At 45.7% G+C, this 26862-nt stretch overlaps 1 protein-coding gene across 1 annotated transcript in view; it reads right to left on the bottom strand.

Annotated features, from left to right (window-relative positions):
- FLT4 (fms related receptor tyrosine kinase 4) overlaps positions 1-26862 on the bottom strand; it is a 318524-nt gene that overhangs the window by 104486 nt on the left and 187176 nt on the right. Inside the window, exons 3-9 of the mRNA XM_075344371.1 lie at positions 9521-9789; positions 8116-8225; positions 5292-5454; positions 5059-5198; positions 2710-2881; positions 940-1057; positions 455-624 (exon numbers count right to left, since the gene is read on the bottom strand). Coding sequence (XP_075200486.1) covers positions 455-624; positions 940-1057; positions 2710-2881; positions 5059-5198; positions 5292-5454; positions 8116-8225; positions 9521-9789 — 1142 coding nt within the window. The remainder of the gene's footprint in view (positions 1-454; positions 625-939; positions 1058-2709; positions 2882-5058; positions 5199-5291; positions 5455-8115; positions 8226-9520; positions 9790-26862) is intronic.

The following is a 26862-nucleotide window of genomic DNA, read 5'->3' as shown; positions in this document are numbered from 1 at the left end:
CCGTTTGCCGACGCGCTCCCGTACAGTCTATACAGTACAGTGGCTGTGCTGCAACTTCCTGCTCGCATGCTCCGGTCACATGACAGCACGTGACCAGAGCTTGTCGTGCAGCCACTTTACTGTACACAGTGTACGGGAGTGCGCCGGATCCGACAAATGGCAGAAAAGCCGGATGTGTGTTCTTAGCTTAAGCTGACTCTCCGATCAGACTCTGATCAGAGTGTGATCGGAGAGTGATTAGCATAATTGACCCAATTTTCTCGGATAATAGAATGTGACCCCGGCATAAAGGGAGGATTTTCCTCCGACCTATCTTATCATCACCAGTTCTGATGGTAATAATCTAGCACAATATGTATCAAGCCATAATATATGCATATAGCTTTCCTATCCGCTTAATGTCATATTTCTCTTACTAGATCTAGGTCTGATCTTTGCCCGACGTCATGCTTACCATTCACCACCAGTCGTACATTGACCCGCTGCTGCAGTCCAGCCTGCTGGTTTTTCAATATCAATGTGTATCTCCCGGCATCCTGCTCTACTACATCTCTGATCTGCAGAGAGTGTAACGACTGTCGATGTTTGCCATTGCTGCTGCTCACCGGCCTCTCGTCTTTAAACCTGGCAATGTAAAAAAAGATGGAGGAATGCTCCACTGATACTTGCAATTTGCTTCATTTTCTTCTGCCTGTTGCCACCACTAGAGGGAGCTAAGAAGCTTTAGACATTGCAGTCAACAGTATGCAGTGAGCACTCCAGCTCCCCCTAGTGGCGACTGCAAGAAACCCAATTTTTTCTCTAATTTTTCTATGCAGCGGAAATAAAGTATGCCACTGGAAAATATTAAAAGTCCTCCTGGGACATTTTGTAAATGACAGCAGACACTTCACAGTTGTAGATACATGCCATGAAACAAGTATACCAGTGTGATCATACCATTGAAAAGTAGGTGTTGGGTAAGCGGAAACCTTCACGGACAGTTTTGCCAATTTGTCTCCAGCTGTGGCCTCAATGACTGTGTTCTCCTTGGTTTCCACAGAAATAAAAGGTTTTTCTATGGAAGAAGAAAAAAGTTGAAAAACCAGCAAAAAATGGAATTATTAGTTAATTATAAAAGCATCTTCACCTTTGTAAATTAATAGAATGCAAATAATAAAACAAATCACATTTCCTGGATGTGATCAATCGTTATGTTTTGCTAATTTGACAATAATAAAGTGATATTTTCAATTTAATATGTTGCCCTTCTGTGTATCCCTTTATGACGTGTGTGTGCTACAATGTCATTTTTAGCTTTATATGGCACTGTTATTTGTTTAATGTGCAATAATATGATTGCAATATGACAATAGTATCTTTCTCTTGTGTATGGCCATTGTTATTGCAACCAATAATGGTTTATATTGAAATGATACTACCATAGTGGCAGACATGTGTCATATGGAATTGTTGGAAGTGCTGGCTTCCTGCAGTGAACTGCTTCTCCTTCGCTGTGACTCTCTCATAGTAAATACCTCCACTAGGTGGAGCTCTGTGTACACAGATTTCTACAGCTTATTTATGGATCAACTGAGCGCCCTCTAGTGGTGGCTGCAGGCAATCAGAAATATAACATTTATCAACTCTCGATGTATACAGATGTGTGGATTAAGTAAACATAAAGACAGTTGTGCTTTTGTTTTATGTTGCTCAGTATGTTCCCTGTGATAGCAGTATATACCCTGTGATTGTGATGTGGACCCTATGATAGCAGTATCTACCTTATGATAGCAGTATGTACCCTATGATAGCAGTATGTTCCCTGTGATAGCAGTATATACTCTATGATAGCAGTATACACTCTATGATAGCAGTATGTACCCTATAATAGCAGTATGTACCCTATGATAGCAGTATGTTCACTGTGATAGCAGTATATACTCTATGATAGCAGTATGTACCCTATGATAGCAGTATGTATCCTATGATAGCAGTATGTATTCTATGATAGCAGTATGTTCCCTGTGATAGCAGTATATACTCTATGATAGCAGTATGTACCCTATGATAGCAGTATGTACCCTATGATAGCAGTATGTACCCTATGATAGCAGTATGTACCCTATGATAGCAGTATGTTCACTGTGATAGCAGTATATACTCTATGATAGCAGTATGTACCATACAATAGTAGTATGCATCCTATGATAGCAGTATGTACCCTATGATGGCAGTATGTACCATATGATGGCAGTATATACCCTATGATGGCAGTATCTACTCTATGATCGCAGTATGTACCCTATGATAGCAGTATATACTCTATGATCACTGTATGTACCCTATGATTGCTGTATGTACCCTATGATGCCCCACATCTGCACAATTATTAGCCACTCTTGAAGGCAGTGAGAATGTGGCTCTTGATAAAGATGGATTTTATAAAGTAAGAGGATCCCATGTATTTTAGACTCATGGATTGGTCTTAAAACTTCAAGTAATCGCATGTTACACGTGTAGTGCGGCTTTTTTCACATTTTAATGTACAGTGCAGTAATGAAATCTGTACGACTTGTAGTAAGAAAGCTGCATGTGAGAAATGTCATGACTTTTGTTTGCCCCTTTCTCCAACTCTAAATATTATGCTACCTCGACCCCATCAGCTTCTCTGACCGTTCAGCTATAATACCGCAATGTAACCCGCACCATTTCCCATTCATTCTGTACCGTGCACAATGACCTCGATGCTCTCCTTGTATTGCCAGGTCTCACTCACGGCGTGGCACACGTACTGTCCCAGGTCCGATTGGTTTACTTTGGGCACAGTCAGAGTGCTGAACATCTCTGTGTGGTCCTGCTGGGGCAGACGATCGGAGTGCTGCGTTACACAGCGGTTATTCTGTAAAGACATTAAGGGTTAATGTACCTAAAAACAACTAAGAATAAATATTAATTAAAAATATCTAAATTCTAAATGAAAAACCTGTTCATATGCAGAGATTTGTATTTCCGTGGTAACAGGCACATTTGATGTGTTGTCTTATCCCTCAGTCGTGTTCTTCCCTTCTATTTGCCTCCTGTTTTAGGAGCTAAGATTGGTGGGTAGCACATTGCTAATGGGTCACGCTATAGGAGGTGGGCGTGTTCCCCCCCAACTGTTCTAAGCTATCCTCCTGTGCTGCAAAGAATGAGTTTTACACTAAATATATTGTATGTGTGGTTAGGGAGAAGGTAGCGGCTGGCACCAGCTAGTGGTCAAGCCTCTACAATATAAAGTGTAATCTCTTATGTGCTGTAAATGTGTTAGCAAGGTGTGATGAAATGTAGTAGGCAGATATAGCAGAGTGGGGAACGTTACGTAGGATGAGATGTTAGCTAAAAGTATAGGACTGTTATGTAGATAGATTTTGTTAGTAATAGAAACAGTGAATGTCAGGTTCAGCTGACTGGGGGGTGGAACTAGTGTTGAGTAGAGAGTCACTTCTTGGTCAAAGAGAGAGCTGAGATTCAATTCTGCACAAGGGTTCAAGGACTAAGCTGTGGCCTGGAGTAAGGGCCGGTCAGGAATCTACGGCTCACCTCAACGAACTGACAAACTCAGGAAAGTCGTCCAACTAGACAACCGTTGGGGAGAATAGCAGCTTGTGGATTAGTTCCAAGATAGCGGGGATAGGCCAAGACCCAGTACCCCAAAGAAGAATACACCAGAACTGTAGGAGTGAGGCCATGCCTCTCATATAGGTGAAAAGGAAAATAAACTGTTCAAGAGATCCAAGAGATCCCTGGTGTCCCGTGTTTTACTACTGTAATAGCTGTCTACAAATATCTTAAAGGCTGTCACACTGTAGAGGGATCAGTTTACTTTTATTTATTTATTTTCATAAGGAAAGGCTAGAAGCAATGGGATGAAACTGATGGGGAGGAGACACAGATTAGATATTAGAAAAAACTTTTTGACACTGAGGGTGATCAACGAGTGGAACAAGCTGCCACGAGAGGTTGTGAGTTCTTCTTCAATGGAAGTCTTTAAAAAGATGTTGGATGGACATCTTTAGTGAACCCTGCTTTGAGCAGGGAGTTGGACTAAATGACCCAGGAGGTCCATTCAAACTCTACCATTCTATGATTCTATGATTCTATGTATCTACAACAGTGACTGGCTGTAGGGTGTGATGGACACTATTCCAAAGATAAGGCTGGGGTCACACGGGGATTACTGCGATACCCTTGCATGACACTCGGCTCACACTGGCAGTACAGCAGAGCCGAGTGTCATGTGAGTGTCCCTGCGACTGAGGTCCGACCGTGAGAGCGGACCTCAGCTGCGGGGGCGGGCCGGCACTGAGGAGAGGAGGGATTTATCTCCCTCTCTCCTCCGTAGCCGGCTATTGCCATTCTCGCCCTGCACTTGCAGACACCGGTGTACCGCAAGTGCAGTGCGATTTTTCTCTCGGCCCATTCACTTGAATGGGTGTGAGAGAAAGAGTCTCACATTACAATCCCAGCATGCTGCGATTGTTTTCTCGGTCCGATTAAGGCTCAGAAAAAAATCGCTCATGGGTGCTGACACCCATTTTTTATCGCACTCCACTCGCACCGATTTTCATGCTATGTGGCTTAGGCCTAACAGTGTCGCACACCCCGTCCGAAGTGATCGACCCACATCGGCTCTCTCTGGTGAAGGAGTACTGCGTCCTCATGGCCCCGTGTCCATACCATCCTTCAACATTACACATAAACACACAAAAGTTTGCATAAGAGCTGTATACTCAAAATAGTAGGATATTTTTTTCTTTATCCTGTCTGTCACAGTAGCAGTGTATCTACGAAACTTGCAAAATTGGCAGAGGATCAAATACTTAGTTTCCCCACTGTATAAAATTTGTGACATTTTGTTGTAGTTTGTGGTGATAAGAAGATGCACTGAGCAATCAATGTTTTACACTACTTGTGCTTTATTTAGTGATAATTTTAATAAAGCCTGAGTGGTGTTTGTACAGAACACTGCAATATTATTAACTAAAATAAATGTAAAAAAAATGGTAAAAAAAATAAAATAAATTTAAAGATCATCACCTGTTTGCCCGGATAATCCCATTGAAAGATGACTGCAGTATTAAACTCTGCAATCACAGTGCAATTTAATACGAGTTGATCCCCTTCTAGCAGCTCGACTGTGTCTTTAGGAGAAAGGTACATGTCATAGAAATGGTACCCTGGAAGTAAGAGAAGTCATAGGGTAAGGTGGCTAGATAGAGCAGGCACAACCAAACTAACACACATATTGGTCCAATGACATTATTTCTTACCCGTAAAGTGAATAAGGAAATAATTTGACATAAATGTCTTTCCATCTATGATGGTCACACACTGGACTAAGAGGGAATCTCTAATCTGGTCTGCCGGGATTATCATCCCTTCTTTATTGTCCCATGTGACATTAATCCCATCTGGAATAATGATTGAACTTTGCTAAAGAAATAAATGTAGAAATGTTAAAAAAAATAATAGACACAATTAAAATAAATCAATAGAATCAATCAATTGTGCAACTTCAGGGTACTAGATTGCTATTTCCATTACTGGGGTATGAGATATGCATGGGCGTAATGACTGCTGCCGCGACCGGGCCTGTGAGTGCAGGAAGCCCACCTGCCCTAGCCCCTGATTCAGAAATACATCGGAGCACAGAGACCCGTTTGCTCCCTGCACTGCAATGTGCCGGCTACCGATTAGCGCCATGAATTTTCACTGCTCCCCACACACACACAATCCTGAGCATGGGGTGCAGAGAATATGCTGTAAAGACCCCCATAAAAAATAGATAAAAGTTGACCAAGCCACCGATTTCTGATGACCATATGATGCCTATGAGGCCTCCCAACTCTCCTCTAAAAAGATGCTGTCCGGTGAGTGATGGATTGGGCTGTTGGCATTTCAAAGGGCTTTTTTTTGGTTTTCAGGGTAGATAAGTGGTTTCTTCTTGATGAAAACACATGACCGACGGTTCGGCCAATCATTTGGCCAGCAGCTATCTTGCCCAATTATTCCATATGCTGGAATGCTTGGTCTGCTGAGCTCTCATGTGTTCCCTATGCAAGAACTGTTGTCAGACACCTCTGACGGCGGTTTACCTTTTAGAAAATAAAAGGATCGGCAATCTGAAATTGGGCATGGGGGAGAATTGGGGGAGCCCATACACATTAGATACATACATTCCATATTGGCAGGTTTGGCTGACGTTAGTCTAATGTGTTTGAGGTAATTAACTCTCTCAGAAAAAAGGGACATGAGAATCTTGCAATTTTGGGGTGACCGGCTAACTAATGTGTATGTGGGCACCCTACCACTAATGACGTTCATTATTATGCCTCAGGATCTGTCAACCAGATTTTCATTGTCAGCAATTAAATCTGCATTGCTTAGTTTGACCATACATATAAGAAGAACGTTTAGGTTTCTCTCTCGATGTCAAATATTGAAAGAGAGAAGGATTGGGTAGTTCGATTTTACCATGCTCGTTAACTTTGCTTTCATGGAGAATGAGATGCCACCAGAAGTACAAGTATCTGGTAAAAGCTTATCTCTCAATTCTGAATCCATGCCGACTTGGCCAAGCAGAAACGTCTTAGTGTATAGTGGCAAGGATTGACAACTTTAGAATCAGGGTTACATTCTTTCTTTATTGTAGGTGCCCACCTAAATGTGGTTGTACATATCAGTGAATGTTGGCGGCAGCTGCCAATTTTGGCCATGCCAGAAGTGTTTCTACCATGTAGGTAAAATTTCCCGACTTTCCCCAATGGCAGAGGTTGGGCAAAAAAAGAGTTAGGCATTATAGATTTCCATATATCTTATGTTTTTGTTTTCATAGAAGATAAGCCACTTCCAGAGATGTCTGGCAGTGTCTGAGATGAGAATGCATATGTACATGTGTATGGGAAGATATGGGAAGAGGGGACATCATCAAGAATAGCTGTTTGACCCAAACTATCTATTAAATATGTAACAAAAAAGAGACAGTTATACTCTGCAGTGCTAATATATGTGTAACAATGACTATAGGAATATAGACGTGCATTACTGCAATGGAAAATATGAAAATTGAGATACTTGGCACAAAATGGCCAGTTTTTTGTAAGCCCAACAGCTAACGCCAAGGCGACTTCATATTGTTGGGTCCCTATCAAACTCTAAAGCCTCTCTTTGGGTTAAAAAACCTACAATATATGGCTGGACAGGAATTTAATTCTTCATTAGCAGGTCCCTATCTGCCCATATATTGTAGAGTTTTTTTAACCCAAAGTGAGGCATTAGAGTTTGATAGGGACCAAACAATAAGAGGTCACCTTGGCGTTGGCTGTTGGGCTCACATAAAACTGGCCATTTTTATGTGCTAGGTATCTCAATTTTTATATGCTTTTCGTAGCAGTATTGCATGTATATATTCCTACATTCATTGTTATACATATCTTAGCACTGCAGTGTGTCTCTTTTTTGTTACTATGTTGATTCATGCTCAGTATGCAACCTGTTCACATAGAAAGTTAAGTAGTGCCATCAGTCTTTTTCTTATCTATTAAATATGATCACCTAGCTGACCAAAAGCCTAATAGTGTTGGCAACAACATTTTTTATTAATTGGCCATCTGATCGGTGGGGTGCGATTTCTGTCACTTGGGTCATTGAGCTGTTACCGGCGCCGAATGGGAGTTCTCGGATTCTCCTGGGTGTCTCACCTCCACCCCTCAGATATTGATGGCCTATCCTAGTTCATCAATGAAAAAGTAATGACCAATCTTTTTAAAGGATTCCTTTAGGCCAAATTGACACACCCTAGTACTTAGGGAGAAATGGGGGTAGGGTCATTAAAAAATATTCCAAATAGAAACTTCATGTGTCATGCTCCACCGGCTAAGGCAGTGAGCAAGACATCACACACCGAGCTAGCGTTGCCTGGTCAGGGGTGAAAAAAAACAAGTTGTAGCCTTAATAATGTCCATAAACGACAAAATGATCATTTCATATCTTAATTCAGTCAAGGAGTAATATTTATTCTTACATGTTATCTCACTCTGTCCTGCACTCTATCCTTCATGTCGGGAACATACAGAAGAAACCGCTGGTTCTTACCGTTTGCAGCGTAACATTGAGGTCTGGAATAGATACTTGGCACGGCACTATGGTTGTTGCCTTATTTATTACTATGGTCCCAACAGGGTTGACGAATGGTTGCTCCCAGTCTGATAATACAAGACAGAGAATCAAACACAGATGCTATATATATTTAATCATGTTATAAGAAGAAAGGATGAATAATCATATTTTTTTCCTTCTGATCATTCTCTATTTTAGTATTGTTGAACGTTCTCCAATGTTATGTTTTCACTGGTTGAGTAGATAGTGCAGGATTAATATGAATATTTTTCTTTAATTCTGTTCTAAGTCACTTGTTGAGAGATGTTCATAGTGGTCTGATACCAATTTCCAAATCACATGCATGGGAAAACATTTAAAAATAGAGGGGAAATAGCTTACTGCATATGATGTATGCATTTAATTCAATAAAAAACTGTATGCATTATCTTCCATACAAAAAATGATTAAAGGGAACCTCTCAGGTCCAATATTCATCCAGGACCACGAGCAGTTCTGGGTGCATATTGCTAATCCCTGCCTATCTATTCCTGTATACACTAGCATAAATAAAGAGATCTTTAGAAAAAGCATTTCTTAAGATCCTTTATTATATGCTAATGAGGAAAGGGACTAGTCACAAGGATATTAGTTCCTGTGCTCATTCCGCCCTCTTAGCGCGGCAGCAGATGCACAGGGACGTGCTAGCATGCTAGTCAACGCCCAGTGCCCAGTGTCATCAGCGGTGACTAGCGTACCTGTGGCCGAGTTTAGGGTCAGTGCTCATGATTAGAAGTCCCAGCACTTCCGGTCATGCACACTAGACCTCTCTGAAGCCGGGACACGTACACGTGGCTTCATAGTGCGCATGACCAGAAATGTAGGGCACTCTGATTGTGCGCACTGATCCTAAACCTGGCGTTCTGAAGTGGTGACAACAGACACAGGTACGCACATCACCGCTGATGCCGCTGCATTGAATAGCTTTTTAGCACTCCCCTGTGGGCGTGCTAACATACTAAGAGGGCTGAATGAGCACAGGAACTAACGCCCTTTCGACTAGTCCCTGCGCTCATTAGCATATCATAAAGGATCTTTAGAAATACTTTTTCTAAACATCTCTTTATGTATGTTAGTAAATGCTGGGACAGTTAGGCAAGGATTAGCAATATGTACCCAGAACTGCTCGTGGTTCTGTATCCACCTGACAGGTTCCCTTTAGAAATTCATTATAAAGAATTAAAGATCTAAAAACAGTAATTAACAATATCTAGAAATTTATTTTCTAATCACATTTTCTTTTTTTTTTATTCTCTGACAACCGCATGAAATGAAAAGAACACTAAAAGGAATGATAGTCAATATCAAGTGATGGCCAGGTACTATCTAGCCATCATCTTACCTCTCACAAAGACAAAGGTGCTGACAGCAGTTGTACCCTTGACCTTGGTGTTAATGTATCTGTAGTGGCAACAATAGGTTCCAGAGTCAGTAGCCCGGGAACCTATTATTCGGAAGATCTTGCAGTACGGTTTGCTTTGTGATCCTTCGCAGTCCTCCGCTGTAACGCTACGAGTACCATTAGCGATCACAATCATTTCTGAGTCTTTGTCATTCTTGTTGGATTCTACGATGCCTCCAGGCCAAGTCCACTGCAGGGGCCACTGCCCCCTAAAAACAGGACAAGTGAAAAATGTATTTAGACATGTGAAAGTAGCCCAGTTTTAGACATTAAGGTATGTATTAGATGTTATTAAATATAAAAGTATTTAATGTCATGATAATTGTCCCATATGCTCTTGTGTGTATAGCAAAAGTTTAGGTAAATTAAAAATTTATTTTTTGGCAAAGTCCTGCAGCGTCTTGCAGAAAGGCAAAAGACATCACAAAAGATAAGTGTCACGATGATAGGGGAGAGCAGGGGCTCCTAAAAGGGCTCTCAGACTGGGGAGCCCTTGTCGCGGGCGGGGAAGGATGCCACTGCGCTGTGCTCGCTAATGCTCGGGTCCGGCGCTGCTGCGATGGCTGCTCGGTGGTTCGAGCGGTGGGCCAGATCCGGGGACTCGAGCGGCGCTCCTCGCCCGTGAGTGAAAGGGGAATAGTTTGGTTTGGGGATTTGGTCCGTGACGCCACCCACGGGTTGTGGTGAGGTTGGGCACCACCGCTGCTGTTGACGGGGATCCCGGGAGCGGTGGCAGGGAACAGCTGGGATGTTGTTCTCCCCCTCCGTGGGTAGGGGTTGGTGGTCCCGGGGCCCGGTGAGGTTACGGGGAGGCAGGGTTGGATGGGTGCAGGGTCGCTTGGACTGCGCAGCGCGGTGCCGGACGGCACAGTAGTACTCACTCAGCCACAAATGTACGCAAAGTCTCTGGTAAACCAAACGGCTGGATGGACGGGTCCCGCAGCCGGCTGCTGTGGCTTCTCCTGGACGGTTAGTGGTGGCTGCCTTTCCCTGCACCTCTGTGTATGTTCGGTCCCGATGGGTTCCCACCGGTAACCCGCTCCCCTGCGTATATATGTGCCGGAGGAGCCCTTTTGCCCACTGGCTCTGGCCCTTGGAACTCTAGCTGTGGCGGTAGCTGTATTTCCTTCTGTTGGTTGGACGGTTGCCTTCAATCGGGTCTTGGCTGTTAGGAAACCCCTGGGGTTCCAGTCCCTGACGGATTTGACCTCTAATGGCGGCTCCAAGCCTGGTTGGGGTCTGCAGGCCCTGCCTGTGTGTGCTGGCTTCACTTCGCTCCCCGGTTCGGTACCGGCGGGCCACCGCCCGTCCCCGGTCCTACGGTTCCGCATTGATCTGCCTCTCCTGCAGACGGCAACCACCGTCTGCCAACCTTGCTCTTGGTGCCCGGGCCACACACCCGGACACGGTCAGTTTACTCCTCACTTCTCCTTCACTCCTCTAACTTGCACTTCCCTAACTCATCTCTCCTTCTCCCTCACTGATCTGACTTTCTTTTCCCGCCTCCAGGACTGTGAACTCCTCAGTGGGTGGGGCCAACCGCCTGGCTCCACCCCACCTGGTGTGGACATCAGCCCCTGGAGGGAGGCAACAAGGATTTTGTGTCTGGCTGATGTGCCTGTCTCAGGGTGGGGGTGTATGTTGTAGTACCTGTGATGACCTGGCTAGTCCAGGGCGCCATACCCTAGCTACTCCTTATCTCATAGTTACCTCTGAAGATGAAGATGTCTGAGCCGCCAGCCCGACCCTGACCAGCCAGGATCTTATACCCCCTGCATGTCTACTGCAGGGGAGGGTCAGAATAGGAGTCTGATAACACCAACAGTAATAGAAAAACAGGGGAAACCAAAACTCTATCTCACAGCATGCTCACACAAAGGTAAAAGACAATAAGGGGTAAGGAGGAAAATAGGAGCAGGGAGGAAATAACAAGAATGTGAGAGTATTCCACAACAACTCCAAGCACCACGCAATATAAACAACAGCAGGACTGGCGCACAACAGTACACAGACCAACACAGCAATAAACTATAGTCGGCGTGGGAAGACAGATTCCACCATCTTAAAAAGGTAGGGAGGAAATGTGATGGGTTTTCAACAACATGTGATCCTAAAGATAACCATCAAGCTAGCAGAAATTGACCCTTGCTAGCCTGATCATTAATGAGCGCATAGCTGGTTGACGCCCGAGCCTGCCTGTGTAACTCTTGAAGCAGCAAAGAAACCATAGTGTGGAGTGTCAGAATCTGTATTGTAAACAGTGTCTGATGCTGCCATGACACTCAGCGAGTTTTGAGCAAAGCTCCATGGGACAATAAAATGTTGTTGGATCTTTGTTTTTTCATCCAATGAAAATTTTCTAGTATGATAGTCATACACATCAGAATCACCAATATTGGGTAACTCTTGAATGTGTGCAGGGGTCTCTGACTACCTGTCTGCCTGGAACCACAGAATCAGACTGGCTGTAATGGACAGGCTAGAGAAAAGCTGCTCACTAAGCAGGACCCCGAGAACCCTGAAATCCTTTAACCCTTATACAGGGATTTGGAATTACACAGGGCCCTGGAGATCACTACCTGTGGTAGACTGCAGTCCAAAACGAGAAGTAGTCAGGCAGGGTCAAACCAGGAATTGCAGAACAGGGACAGAATCAGGCAGGGAAGGACTTAATCAAAAAATGAAGCAGAGGTCAAATCCGGATCAGGCAGCAAGGTACAAAAACGGTAGGCAGGAGGGTAGTCAGAGAACATGCAGAAGTCAAAACACAGGAATAACAAAACAGCACGGGAACCAGGAATACAGAACTATCTGTGGCAGAAACTAGTCGGCAAGAGGGGGAATTAAAAGGGTGTGGTGTCTTCCCATTGGCTGCAGCTGAATGGTGGTAACTTCAGCTGGAAGACACACGCCACCCACAGTCAGCCAGTGGTAGTGCAGGTCCCAGGGAAACCCAGCTTAGTGGATGAGTGGACCCTGCGCCCACCAGAGCCACTGGTACCAACTTCTTTGCTATCACCAGCACTATCCACAGCAGGAACACAGGGCCATCTAGTGACCAAAGCAGAAGTCGAGGAGCGGACTCTGGTGGGGACGTGACACTACCTTGAAGGCAAATGTCTAGGAAAAGGATTGGATATGATGGGTTTTAAAATATACAATCTTTTGCTACCCTGGTGGATTGACTACTATGAAGTCTGTCCCCTTTATCCCCCCCTTCACAATTGATATAACCATACATGTGTACGAGGTGAAAGGAATTACAACAAGGATTTGGCCAACAGCAATTTGAGGTGTGCAGCCAGCTTCTCATATTCTATAATTTCTTACTTGGAGCTAAATTGTCATTTTATAGCACCAGAAATGGTTGTGATTGCTCTTTCCTTCTGCGAAAAAATGAAGTGAAAAAGTAAAATTGTGTTTGTTTTGCTTAATTGAATATTGACTCCAATCAGGACCCAAGCCAAGAGCAGAAAAGGGATTTACTGTAGATTTGGCATCCAGACATTTGTGTTTATGACATCCAAATGTCCGTGTCTTTAGGGTGGAAGCAGAAACTGTGAAAATACTTATGGAAAAAGTAGCAGCACCGGTGTTGTCCTCAGTCCCCAAGTCATTCTACGCCAATGATAAAAATGGATACTGAAAAGTTCTTGGAAACTCAGCCGAGCTCACGCAGAGAGCAGTGCTGAGTCAGTACGCTGTGTTTCCAAAATCATGAATCAATTATATCCTATAGATCGTACTTAAAATATAAAAAACGCCAAGTACTGGAAGAGATCCGGATCTCCCAGTTATGGGTTATCATTATCTCTACGAGGCACCTGCACCACACTGCTTTATACGGGGGTTAACTTAATGCAATCTTTTGCGGGTGGTCTGCAGTTATGGTATTGCACGATACAGCTGGACTTCATTATAGGAGCAGGAGAAGCATCACATTGGAATAGGGGTATGAATAAGGGTCTGTAGGGGAGAGATGAGACGCCTGGCTTCCTTCCACTTAAGCTCCTTAGTGGGGTGAAAAATAATATCTCCATCCCCCTCCCTCCATTACAAATGAATATAATAATGTCCCTAGGTTCCAGCTAATAACAAACAATATGTTGGAATAGGTTTACGTGTGGATCTCAGAGATTTTGTGAATAACACCCTTAGTGACTGACAGATTTTGTGGAACGGAAGGTGAATGTATTTGAACTGATGATAATTTGCCAGTTTTTAAAAAGTTCACTTCGGAGCAGTCGACCGCACCCCTGTAAAGCAAAAAGTCCATCAAAATAAGACAAAAAGTTGACAGCGGTACAGATGATTTGGGAATTACTCAACATTTATTATATTAAATTGAATAAACATTAAGAAGTGTGAACATGTTCAGAATAATATTAATGAAAGTGGAATTATGTGACACCATTCCCTGTTCTGCTACTATGTCGGCATATTCATCATTGCCTATAATGGGCACCTTCTGCAATGACACGTCTGGTCTCAAAGGATGGGAGCGCGACAGGCCATTTACAATTGTAAAATGCATGTGGACATATAGACAATGGCTGGCATTACTAATGAAATATTTTATAGTAGAGGATCCCCATAGAACAGAAACATCAGAAGTCTGAATCTCCTGTGATATCCATTATTTGCTCATATCACATGATGTGTAACGTTTCACTTCCAACTAAAACGTTTTTCAACCAGAGATTTCTTAGGTGGAAACAGACAGAAGAGGGCCACCATGCAAAAACAATATACTGCAAACTGGAGGTGTGTGTTATAATTCGGTTATGGCTTACCGGGGCGGTGGTGGTGGAGCGGGGTCACAGGAGGCAGGGTCGGCAATACTGAGGGCTCAGAGGACGGGGTGTCACTGCAGTACAGCGGCTTCGGAGGGTCACAGCATGGAGTGTTGCGATACTGCGGGCTCGGGGGTATCACGGTGGTGGGCGCCATTGATCTGCCGGCAGGCCATGGGCTCCATTCCGGTGGCCAATCTGTGCAACAATTTTTTTGAAGTTCATCACGTCAGCCGGCGGAGGTTCAATGGAACCTGCAGTCCGTCAGCAGATCAATGGCACCCGTTGTGACACCCCCGAGCTTGCAGTACCGCCAACCCTCGATCCACTGACCCTCCAGAGCCGTGACACCCCCTCCTTTAAGCTCACAGTATCGCTGACCCTCCATCCACTGACCCTCCTGAGCCGCGACACCCCCTCCTCCGAGCCCGCAGAATCGCCAAACCTGCCTTATGTGACCCTCCTGAGCCGTTCCACTACCGCCGCTCCCCCCCGGAGAGCTAATATAAGACACACTAGGATTATAAGCCAGACCCTCATTTTAACATTAAAAATTATTTTTTCCTATTTTCTGCCTCTAAATTTGGGGTGTGTCTTATAAAACTAAAAATACGGTATGTTCCCTTTGCAGTCCAATAACTTATCAAAATGCACAATTCCACCTGCATTGGAGGTAGGAATGGATTCCCTTACCCCTTGGACCCCTGTGTGATTGCACTGATACGTCCACCCCTGCCTCATGCAGCATCGTAAAAGCACATAGAAACTGAAGCTGCCTATATTGAGTGATCCGGCCGGCTTCAGAGCTCGCACGCGTTCCTTGCCTTGTTTACCAGCCACTCTGAAACTACATAAGTGGCTGAAAACCTGGGCAATAGCTGTCAACTATGCAAATAAAAATCCTTCCATGCTTGAGAAGAGGTAATTTGCAAAGTTACTTGTTTTTTTAAAAGCACTTTGCAATTTCAACCACTTAAGAATTTGAGACAACTCCTTTAAATTTCCTGGGTCCTATCACCTGTAGTATGCTACAATTTTTGGATATTACACTGGAGCACTTTTTGAAATCTTACTCCATGTAATGACTTCTTGACCATTGTCCAGAATAACCCCTAGATGCCCTCATTTGTTTGACTCTTGAACTGCCTGACTTTTCTTTGCCTTCTGATGATGATTGACTCTCCAGCTTCCCCATCTTCATATTTGGATTAGGCTTTGTCTTTTTCCCTTTCTCTGTGTTTCCAATCTGGCTTGTTTGGTTTAATCCTTTAGATCGCTCCAATGATCAGAAGCTACTGACTAGATCCCAGTATTGGAGCTTAATAGTACAAAACAAGAACCCCTTGAAACCTGAAAAACTAAATGGCTACTGCCAAGCCTGACAATGGACACTTCCTTTTAATTGACAGAAACATAGTAAGGTTGAAAAAAGCACAGGTCTATACCAGGTTCACCATCTTAACCAGACCAATTATCTGGAAGCAGGCGAAAACTTCAGGGAAGTTACTTCTTGACTTAAAATTACAGTAATTAGAATACATTTCCATAAACCACATAGTACACGTAACTTGTAATATTACTTTCAAGAGATACATCCAGATCCCTTGAAGGGTTTATTCCCCACTTTAACATTGACGATACTAGTCTTAGGGTTGGGTATTAAATAAAAAAAAACCTTCTTCCGCTTGGATGGAATATGAATGCTGAAGCTGTCATGCCAAAGCATACATTCACTCAGCATGCAGTGCAACAAAGGGGTGACAAGGAGAATAGTGGAGAAGGAAGGACACCTCCTGCACTCACCTGATTTTGTACACTTTGCTCCCTAACATCCCTCTATGGGTCCTTCCGCTGTCGCCGTCATGTGCCTAGGCAGTTACTTGCCCTGAAATCACCCTGGCTAGTGAAAAGGCAAACGAGAACACTAGTCTCACCACTGCAATAATACAACATAAGGAAGGTAAGACAAACAGTTGGGGAAGACACAACAAATAGCACTCTATGGCTTCTCCAGCAGGAAACTACTCAGCTGCACCAGAAATTAACACTTAAGCTTCTTCAGAGACAGGCTCCTTCAAAGTTGACAGCATAGAATGAACTATAGCCGCCATAGGGAGGAGCGGATATTTATAGCAGAAGGGAGTGGCTGCACTAGGATCACAGCAGGATAGGAAGGAACCTTAACCCCTTCAGCACCAAATGGAATTAAATAAACTTCATCTCAGAGTAAATGACGAGCGGGCACTAAAGAGAATTTGTGATCAACTATATGCTGTGACCTTCTAATGCCAACCCCTCCCCCCCCCGACATCACAACAGGCCATTACACACTCGTGACAACAATACTAGCCATTGTGGGAATAGGGTAATCTTTTTTTACCAAGTTGACTTGTTCTAAAATTTTCTGTTTGTAGATATTGTTAAAAATGAAACAGATGTTAATTTCCTGGGGGAGGGGTTTTCTGTTTTTTAATTCTATAATTTGTACCAGAATTACTAATTTTTATCAGATGCATGTGAAAAATATATAATATTTTATTTAAATGTATAATATCTCTCTGTCATTTATGCTAATATGATGTGGAAAATATACCTGAAATATTTTTGACACTTGAGCACAAAATGTTTTTCACCAAATATATCGGAAATTTTTGACCTACAAAATAGAATTGTTTGTCCTCTTGTAAAACAAGGGCATAAATGTTAAAATATCCCAACATATAACATGTTTGGCAATAGCAGGCCTCAAAAAGAACCGAGATTGATTGACACATTTCATTGAGATGTAGGTTTTTTTACAATGTTTTTAAAATATATCACTGAAGAATTGAACATATATTTTAATCCATTTATTAGGTAACAGTTTCTCAAGAATTCCAAAAGCATTACAGATGTGTTACTGACTAGCTGTGGTGCAACCTTTCCAGAAAACTTGTGGGGTCCAGTCCATTATTGGACTTAGATTGGATCTCAGTGAGCATTGGAACAAATAAAATGAGATTTTTGAATGAAATATTTGCTAGTTGTTATTGTCAGGTAGTTGAAAAGATTTCTCGGAATGGTGCTTATATTACCGCTGAGTTCATGCGGAGAATCTATGTACAGATCTGGCCAACTCCATGTCTGCTGCCTTGGTGAAAATCTAATGTCAAATACATGCCTGACCTTCATATTTAATTTCCACATTCAGAAATCTTCCCATTTTGATTAACTCAACTTTTTTCTCTGTTTTTGTAACGGGGTGCCAGGGGCGCCTCGGGGATTGTAGTCGTGGCCCCTTTTTCTATCAGGCTTACCCCCGGCTCCGCCGTCACTTTTGGGACAGGAGATGGCTTGGTGGGGCAGAGTGTGGTGGTGCAGATAACGCCGTCAGATGTACAAACACTTTGCAGACGTAGGTCGGTTGAACCAGAAGGCATGTTTATTGTACACTTCTTCATAACAGAGGCAATAATCAGATGGTTTCACAACTTCTGCTGGGGGAAAACCTTTTCTGGACGTCTCCTCTAGTGGGGATGTGCCCGGCTACTCCACTTCACCTAGGCTCCCACTCCGGCTAACACAGACTGGACCCACACCAATTCTGCTTCACCCTTGAGGACACTTCTTCTCTTCTTTTCCTTCGCTTTCCTGTCCACCCAGCTCCCACACTCTGCCTCTTCTGCTTCTTCTCTCCCGTCCCGGACTCAACTGCCTTCCACACACACACTGCTCTCCCTTCCCCCCTAAGCTGCCGGCTCCTCCTCCCTCCTGCACAGTTTCTATGGGGACAGCCGTCCCACCCGGCCACTAGGGGAACCCAGCTATACAGTGCAAATACAATAAAACATCAACATAAAACATCAACAGCTTTGTCTACCCCAGCGGGGGTATCTTCAGGGGGGAAACACTGCACCTCCTTGTAAGGGGTCTGCCCACCCCTTACATTCCTCCCCTCTTTCTGCCTAAGCCTCCCGGCAAGGCTCAAACCTGTAAAACACAATTTAGCAGCAAGACAAACTTTGAATAAAACTTTAAAACCTTCATAAACAAAGTCAACCACTGAGCGCACAAGTTCTGCGCCCGGAGTCCCTCCTGGGAGCTCCCGGTCTTTGTAGACAGTGTGCCCGGAGGCCGTTACAGCACTCCCGGTCTTTGCTGGTCTTCTGCCCGGAGGCTTTCACAGCACTCCCGGTCTTTGTAGGTAGGGGTACAAACAGTAAAGTCTCCGTTAACAACACAGAGGGAGCCCCTGGCTCAGTCCAGCATCAGGCTCCTTCCGGGCTTGGTAGCTTAAACATGGTTGCAAACTGTGGAACTTTTCCGGCTCTTTCAACAATGCCGGTACTCAACACGAACAGGTCCATTACCTCCGGTCATTACGGGTCACACGGGGTGGTAAGCGCGCTGCTATTCGGCCCGCTGAGCCCTCACATAATCGGAAAGGGACTGACCTGGCAAGCGGCGCAGCCTCCGGAACGGTTCGTAGTTGACTGGTGGTTCTGGCGCCTCGGTCTCCGGTTTTGCCTCTTCATCCCCCGACGGGGGTGACGGGGTCGCTGACCGGGACGGCTGGGGACTACCCACGACAATCACCGGGTGTGTGACCAGACTCTGGTGAATTGCTAACACCGCCGGTGTCCCCTTTTCCGGGTCGGCACTCAGTCCTGTTATGACTTCTGGCGACACCGCCAGCGTGTTTCTCGGCCGGGAGGTCTCAGCCAGCACCGGTCTCTGTTGTGTACGTCTCCGGTACTGACACTCTTCCCATTCGATCTCTTGCTGCCACTGTGCGGCCTCTTGTGCAGTGGGCCGCTCCGGTCCTCCTGGCACAGCCGGTAGGTTAAGGGTAAGTCCTTCCGCGGTCGCAGTCTGCTTCGGGCGTCCTCTCCCCAGGCTGGTTGCTACCAGCGCGCCCACTGCAGCATGCTGTTTTCTCGGGGTCTCCATCTCGCTCGGAGTCGGTCTCTGGGTTGGCGTTTCTTGCAATGGCGCCGGGGCAGGTGGAGATGCTGGGGAAGGTGGAGGCGGGCCTTCTTTTCCCGCCCTTGGATACACTCCACCCCCAGTCTCGCACATCAAATCGACCTGGCCGAGGCGGTTCTTCTTTTTTCCTGTAACGCCGCCCACTTCACATGTCTTCATCAGCATCCTGGGGCCAGCACCTCCCCTCTTTGAGCGGCGCACTCCGCACTTCTTTTTCTTCACCGGCCAGCCCCAGGCTCTTCTTTTGGCGCCAATTCTTCGCGCGCTCACTGTGTCCATAAAGACGGCGGCCATCTTACCGCCATCTTGTGCCGGTCCAACGCCTTAGGCACCACTTGTTCTTCCCACCATGGGATCGGGACCCTTCGCCAATAATCCGGATCCTGTGCCCTAGGCACCACTTGGTCTCCATCTTCTTGGATCGGGACCCCTTGCATATAATCCGGATCCTGCCGACTACGCCACATGTAACGGGGTGCCAGGGGCGCCTCGGGGATTGTAGTCGTGGCCCCTTTTTCTATCAGGCTTACCCCCGGCTCCGCCGTCACTTTTGGGACAGGAGATGGCTTGGTGGGGCAGAGTGTGGTGGTGCAGATAACGCCGTCAGATGTACAAACACTTTGCAGATGTAGGTCGGTTGAACCAGAAGGCATGTTTATTGTACACTTCTTCATAACAGAGGCAATAATCAGATGGTTTCACAAATTCTGCTGGGGGAAAACCTTTTCTGGACGTCTCCTCTAGGGGGGATGTGCCCGGCTACTCCACTTCACCTAGGCTCCCACTCCGGCTAACACAGACTGGACCCACACCAATTCTGCTTCACCCTTGAGGACACTTCTCTTCTTTTCCTTCGCTTTCCTGTCCACCCAGCTCCCACACTCTGCCCCTTCTGCTTCTTCTCTCCCGTCCCGGACTCAACTGCCTTCCACACACACACTGCTCTCCCTTCCCCCCTAAGCTGCCAGCTCCTCCTCCCTCCTGCACAGTTTCTATGGGGACAGCCGTCCCACCCGGCCACTAGGGGAACCCAGCTATACAGTGCAAATACAATAAAACATCAACATAAAACATCAACAGCTTTGTCTACCCCAGCGGGGGTATCTTCAGGGGGGAAACACTGCACCTCCTTGTAAGGGGTCTGCCCACCCCTTACATTTTTAGCTATTATTGTAGCCTTCTTTCCTGAAGAATGGCTTAAAGGGAACCGTCAGGTCCACTGTGCACCCAAAACCACGAGCAGTTCTGGGTGCATATCTAGAATCCCTGCCTAACTGTCCCAGAATATACCGTAGTGGCACATGTTTCGCCCGGGGACCAGGGGTACTCAGATCCGGGCCACAGAGTCACTTCTGTGGGTATCACGATGGCGTGACCCGGTCTGTGATCCCAGGCTCCACAGTAAAAGGGGTTTTGGGTAAGGGAGATTGTCCGTAACGCCACCCACGGTTGTGGTGATGGTGGAACACCACCGCTGCTCTAGAAGGGGATCCCGGGAGCGATGACAGGGAGCAGCGTAGTTGTTATGTCCCCTCCGTGGGTAGGGGGGTTGATTGTCCCGGGGCCCGGTGATGGGGTAAGCAGGGGGCAGGGCGCAATGCTGCAGTGCGGTGCCCGAGGGCACGGGTGTACTCACAAGAAAGTCACACGGAGTCACTGGTGAACTAAGAATTGCCGGTGTCCACGGCCTCCGGTACGGGGGTGTTAGAGTCCCACACACGGTGCAGCAGCCCTTGTTGTTTCCTTCCCTGCAGCAAAGTGCCTTTTCTCCAAACACTCTTTCTGTTTCTCCTCAGCCGGGAACGGGGAATCTACTCCCCTGTAGTGATCCGGGTACCCAGGTACCGAGGGGCCACCGCCCGGCTCCGGCTACCTGTTCTGGCCCCTTCCTCACTACGGCCTGTCCCGGCCCTCTTGGAGCACGCTTCACTTTCAGCCTGGGAGCTAAACTCCAGACGTCTGTTCTGTCTGCCTCCACACACTCTCTGCTCCAGCCCCTCCCCTCTCCTTTTCCCTTACACTGGGGGCTGTGCTTTGTCTGGCTGCACCGGTGTGAGATCAGATTACCAAGGAGGATTAACTCTTTCTGTGACAACCTGGCTGTGCCAGGGCGTCACACACACATAAACAGATCTTTACAAAAAGTATGAGATGGTAATGAGAGCTGTGACTAGTCCCAAGGGTGTTAGTGTAGCACCCCATGGGACCTGCAGGGGATAACTCGTCATCGGGCCAGTGGTTTTGTGGAGTTGCTGTGAATGTCCTGTCCCGGCTCCGTGGACCCATCAGCTACAGGCAAAGAGAATCAATGGAGGGATGGGGGGGTTTGCTTTGCAGAGCTACCCATGGTGCGCGGCCAGGGATTATCCACCGCTGTGAGATGTTGCTCTCCTCTGGGACTTATGTTACCGCAGCCCAGAAAGTCCAGCTCCCCACAGGTGGAGCGAGCCCCCGGGAGGACGATGGAGTTGGGGGCAGGACCATTGGTGCCGGAGCATGGGTCGGCGGCAAATCAGAGTCTCACACAGGGGCTACGGTTCTAGGTGTTTTACTCACAGTTCGTGTGCTGTGCCCGCAGAGTACCGGTCATTGCCGTGATGGGCCCCAGATCCCGGATGAAGCAGAGGTCACCACCGGTGTTGTGAAGCATGTGAGACCTTCCTCCTTGCGTCTTGTAGTGTGGAGCCCCATGGCGTGAAGCTACTTGGGGACCCCAGTGTCCTTGGCTTTAGTTGCCGTCCCGTAAGAAGGCAGCACAAGACTTGTTATGTACCCGACTGTTGCCGTGGCTCCTTTCTCTATCTGCTGCTGTGCCCCGGGACATTTGGTGCTGGGCAATGGAACGTGAAATCCCCTTTCCCTGCAGATTTGTTAGCGTCCATGAAGGTTCCCCTAACCGAGGGCTCTGCACCCTGACTGGCGCTGGTCCCGAAGGGGCTGTTGGGGGCTCACAATCCAGCTACCGAGTTGCTCCTCTGTCTCACAGCTCCACTCTGTCATTTCCTGCTTCTCTTTATGTCTGCCCGGCACCCGGTTGGCCCCTCTGGGGGGAGCCGAAGCATCCCCCCAGAGGCCTTGCTCTTCTCTGCCTCAAGCTGTTCTCGCTCCTGCGTCCAAACTGTTCTGAGGTAAAACTCCTAAAGTGAAACTAAGAGTGTTTGCTTACTTCACAGGCAGCCTCCACCTTTTTGATGACTCATCCTGCCCAGGAATTTCCCAGCCTGGCTTCCTGAGTAATGTAAGTGCTGGCTCACCAAATGGGTGTTTATGTAAGTGTATTGTGTAAGCTCCAAGCACCAGCGTTTAACCTCCTCCTACCCGGTATAAGCATTACACCTTAAGACAGATGCAATACTCTGTGGTGACTGAAGCCTCAGGGACGTCACATTAGTTCCCTGGCTAGTCGGCCCACTTATCAAGGTAACACGCCCCTGTGGGCATGATAACCTGCTTTACAATGCCCAACGTCATTAGAGCTAAAAATCTATAGAAGGAGAGAGAGAAGACTCTATAGATCATAAGAGCTGACAATCTACAACATAGTGACTCTGGAGATTGAAAACGAATGCCATACAAACTGTGCTCCACTGGCCACCTCTGATCGGTGATGGCCCAGGTACTGACCACTACTGCACAAGGTATGATAATCCGTAAGATATGGGGAGGATGTTGTGGCCATGCTAAAAAGTCATTAGCCTGCTCTCTGATAACAGTGTGAAAATTAGAGTCAGGCAAGTAGTTTTTTTTGCCTCCTGCAATTGAATCTCAAAGTGTTCGAATTTGCATGAAACTGCGAATTTCAGGAAATACGACTCAAACTTGATCTTCCCCAGAATCAAATCAATCCATCATCTCCTGCTTTGACCAAGTCATCTAATTAGCACAATTTAGCAGCTTGGAGTTTTACTCTTACCTACTTTTCCTGCTTCCAACACAATGCAAGAACTAAAGGCCACTTTACATGCAGATAACTCTTTGGCAGATCTGTGGTTGCAGTGAAATCATGGACATATTGTTCCATTTGTACACAGCCACATACCTGGCACTGATTGTCCACAATTTCACTGCAACCACAGATCTGCCGCAGATTTATCTCTGTGTGTAAAGTGGCCTTAACTCTTCACTGGCTGCGTATTATATCCTACCATTGTTAGGAGCCCTGCAAGATCATCAACACTATTTATAACATCTCTCTATGGTTTTAAAGGGCACCTGTCAGGTTTGCTAATACTATTCACCTGCAGATCTGGAGATTATCTGCAGGTTAATAAGATTAAGAAGTTGCACTGCCAGTACTGAAAGTGCAGCACCTGGTAGAAAATGCAATTTATTTCTTCATGGAACTGCCGGCTTTCAGTCATTGAGGAGTGCCTGGAACAATTACAGTCACCGCTCACAGCACTGAGAGTGGCAGATGTAAGTAGACCCTGGCACTGACTGACAGATGGGTCTAATGCCGGCTTCACACGGGACGATTTATCGTGCGATCGCTTGAGCGATCGCACCCGCCCCCGTCGTTTGTGCGTCACAGGCAATTCATTGCCCGTGGCGCACAATGTCGTTAACCACCGTCACATGTACTTACCTCCCGCACGACCTCGCTGTGGGCGGCGAACATCCTCTTCCTGAAGGTGGAGGGACGTTCGGCGTCACAGCGACGTCACACAGCCGCCGGCCAATAGAAGCGGAGGGGCGGAGATGAGTGGGACGTAACATCCCGCCCACCTCCTTCCTTCTGCATTGCCGGTGGGACGCAGGTAAGCTGCAGTTCATTGTTCCCGGGGTGTCACACGGAGCGATGTGTGCTACCTCGGGAACGATGAACAACCGGAGCACAGAAGGAGGACCGACATTTTGAAAATGAATGACGTGTCAAGGAGCAACGATAAGGTGAGTATTTTTGCTTGCTCACAGTCGTTCGGAGGTGTGACACAGTATGACATCGATGCTGGATGTGCGTCACAAACTCCGTGACCCCGCCGACATATCGCACGATATATCGTATTGTGTGACGCCGGCATTACAGCCAGATTTGCACAGCAGCCGGCTGTCAGTTAGTGCCAGGGCGTACGTACATCTGCCACGCTCAGTGCTTTGAGCTGTCACTGTAATTGTTCAGGGCACTCAAGGATGACTGAAAGCAGGCAGTTCCCAGGAGAAATAAATTTTATTTTCAGTACTGTAGCCAGGCTTCTTCATAATGCTATGTCCCTGTAGTTTAACACTATATCTGCAGGTTAATAGCATTATCGGACCTGACAGGTTAATGTAATGGCTAATTGGTGTAAGCCTCATTTTCACACTAATATTTTTAAGTTGCCTTAAGATCACATCAAGCAGACCATCAGTTCAATCATGTCATTGGAGATCACCAAGTTTTTGGGTCATCAACTATGAGCTATGTCCAAATAATAGCAATTAACAATGCCACTTTTGGAAAAATATAATTTAAATGAGCATGTTTTCTTTTGATCTTCACTTCTTGTAATATTGGTATCTATATATTTATACCATTGTGGCTATGGCAAAAACATGCAATTTATATGAAAAAAAATCCTTATCCATGCTGTATGTTTGATTTCTCCATAATACTCCAAATATCTTGGCTGCAATACATGGTAAAAGATGGCAAAGTCTTCCATTTGTTTTTGGCAGATATATAAAAAGTCCAAAATATCTTCCCAACAAATTTTCTCTAACTTGTAGTTTGGGCATTTTAGCTGCCAGTATTTAATGTTTTCTCTTTTATTCAGATTTACAGCAAAGAAATGTAATTTATACTCTCCGCTAAGTGTTGCCAATACTTCTCATTATATTCATTTTGGAATCACGTCACATGGGATCATCACAATAAGATGTTCAGTGTTAGGGCTCATGCACATGGTCATATTTATGACTGTAATATATCTCTCATGAAAGTGTATTCCATCAGAGCATAAAAAAATGAAGATATGCTACATTGGATTTCGTATACATGGAAGGATTCTCTTCGGAAAGTTTTGCTTTAAAAGGTTGCCCCAACTTGCCAAGTTATCCACAAGAGAGGTGACAACTCTAAAGTGCGCAATACATCCACTCCATTCCTACATGACATTGTGAATTAGTACAGACTTTTTAAGGTACGAAAAGCTCTGTATATCTGGCTCCTGATGGGACCTCTTTGATGGGTCACCAAAGATGTTGGCTTCCTACAAAGGAACCATCTGGTCACCATGCCCTGGCATACAGACTTCATGCATGAGCCCTAGTAGTAGATATTTGCACACCCACATACACATCAAATCGCACACCCAATCACACATCAGATTGCACACACACACTCACCACATCCAGTGATACTGATTGCTTCTGGTTGGAAAAGAATCCTGGGAAGAAGTACGGAGGAGTGTGAAGACCTGTGGTGGAATGCATGGAAGCAATCAATATCGCCGAATGTGGTACGTGTGTGTGTGATTGTGTGTGCGATCTGATGTGTGTGTATGTGTATGAGTGTGTGTGTGTGTGTGCAATCTGATGTGTATGAGTGTCGGCCAGAAGCAGGGGAGAACCGCAATGAGCATACCTGCTGAAGATCTCAGGAGGACTTGGGAACCATGCAGATATCCAGGGTCTGGTAAGTATGATTCTCCTGGGAGGGGTTGGAGGTTGGTGAAATCTGCATTTTTTTGGAGGGATGAACTTTCCCCCAACCATGTTTCCCCGAGACTAAACCCTATCCCAAAAATAAGCCTAGCACATTTTTGGGGGCAGAGAAAAATATATAAGGCAGTTTCTTATTTTCGGGGAAACACCGTGCATGTAATCACTCAGTGTTATTATGAATAAATTATCTTAACAATAACCCAATCCCGGTCATTCCATCAAGGGAGAGTCAGAGTTGTCCTTACAATATGCAAATAAATAAGGGAACTTATACCTTCATAAGTCTAGCTACACTAGCAGTACACTAAATGTGACACAGTTATGTTGTAATGTACTATATTGACAGTTAACTTTAGTAATTAGCTATTATCTTTCTCGATAACGTATATCAATGTGGGAGGTAACAGCCAACTCACTTGGATGATGCTGTGGAACATATGTTCATTTTTCAGTCTCTGGCCCTCAATGTCTAGTTTTCAGGGTTTGACCACGTAGTCTAATTCTCTTTTGGTGACAATATTTGATGTTTGGGCTTCAGGCTCCTCTTTCATTGGTATTCAGTTTTCGGGTTCCTCTGGCGACGGTATTCGGTCTTTGGGTTCTTCTGGCGACTGAATTCAGTCTTCGGGTTCCTCAGGCAATCGTATACAGTTTTCGGGTTCCTCTGGGGTCAGCACACTTCCAGATGATTCCACCACAGATGACAAGGGATTGATCTTCTGTACACACATCTGCTCCCTTGGTAATCTTGGTGCCAATTCCACCTCCTCACTGCTGGCACAGCCTTTTATATTTTGCAACTGCGCCACAATTGTCACCTGACTCGACGTCCTCATCTAACTAATTTATCTCGAGAAAACATACCCTGGTCCTCTGGCAGAA

Source organism: Anomaloglossus baeobatrachus, chromosome 4, assembly GCF_048569485.1.
Source record: "Anomaloglossus baeobatrachus isolate aAnoBae1 chromosome 4, aAnoBae1.hap1, whole genome shotgun sequence".
Classification (NCBI taxonomy): Eukaryota; Metazoa; Chordata; class Amphibia; order Anura; family Aromobatidae; genus Anomaloglossus; species Anomaloglossus baeobatrachus.
This window is presented reverse-complemented; position numbering and strand designations above follow the sequence as displayed.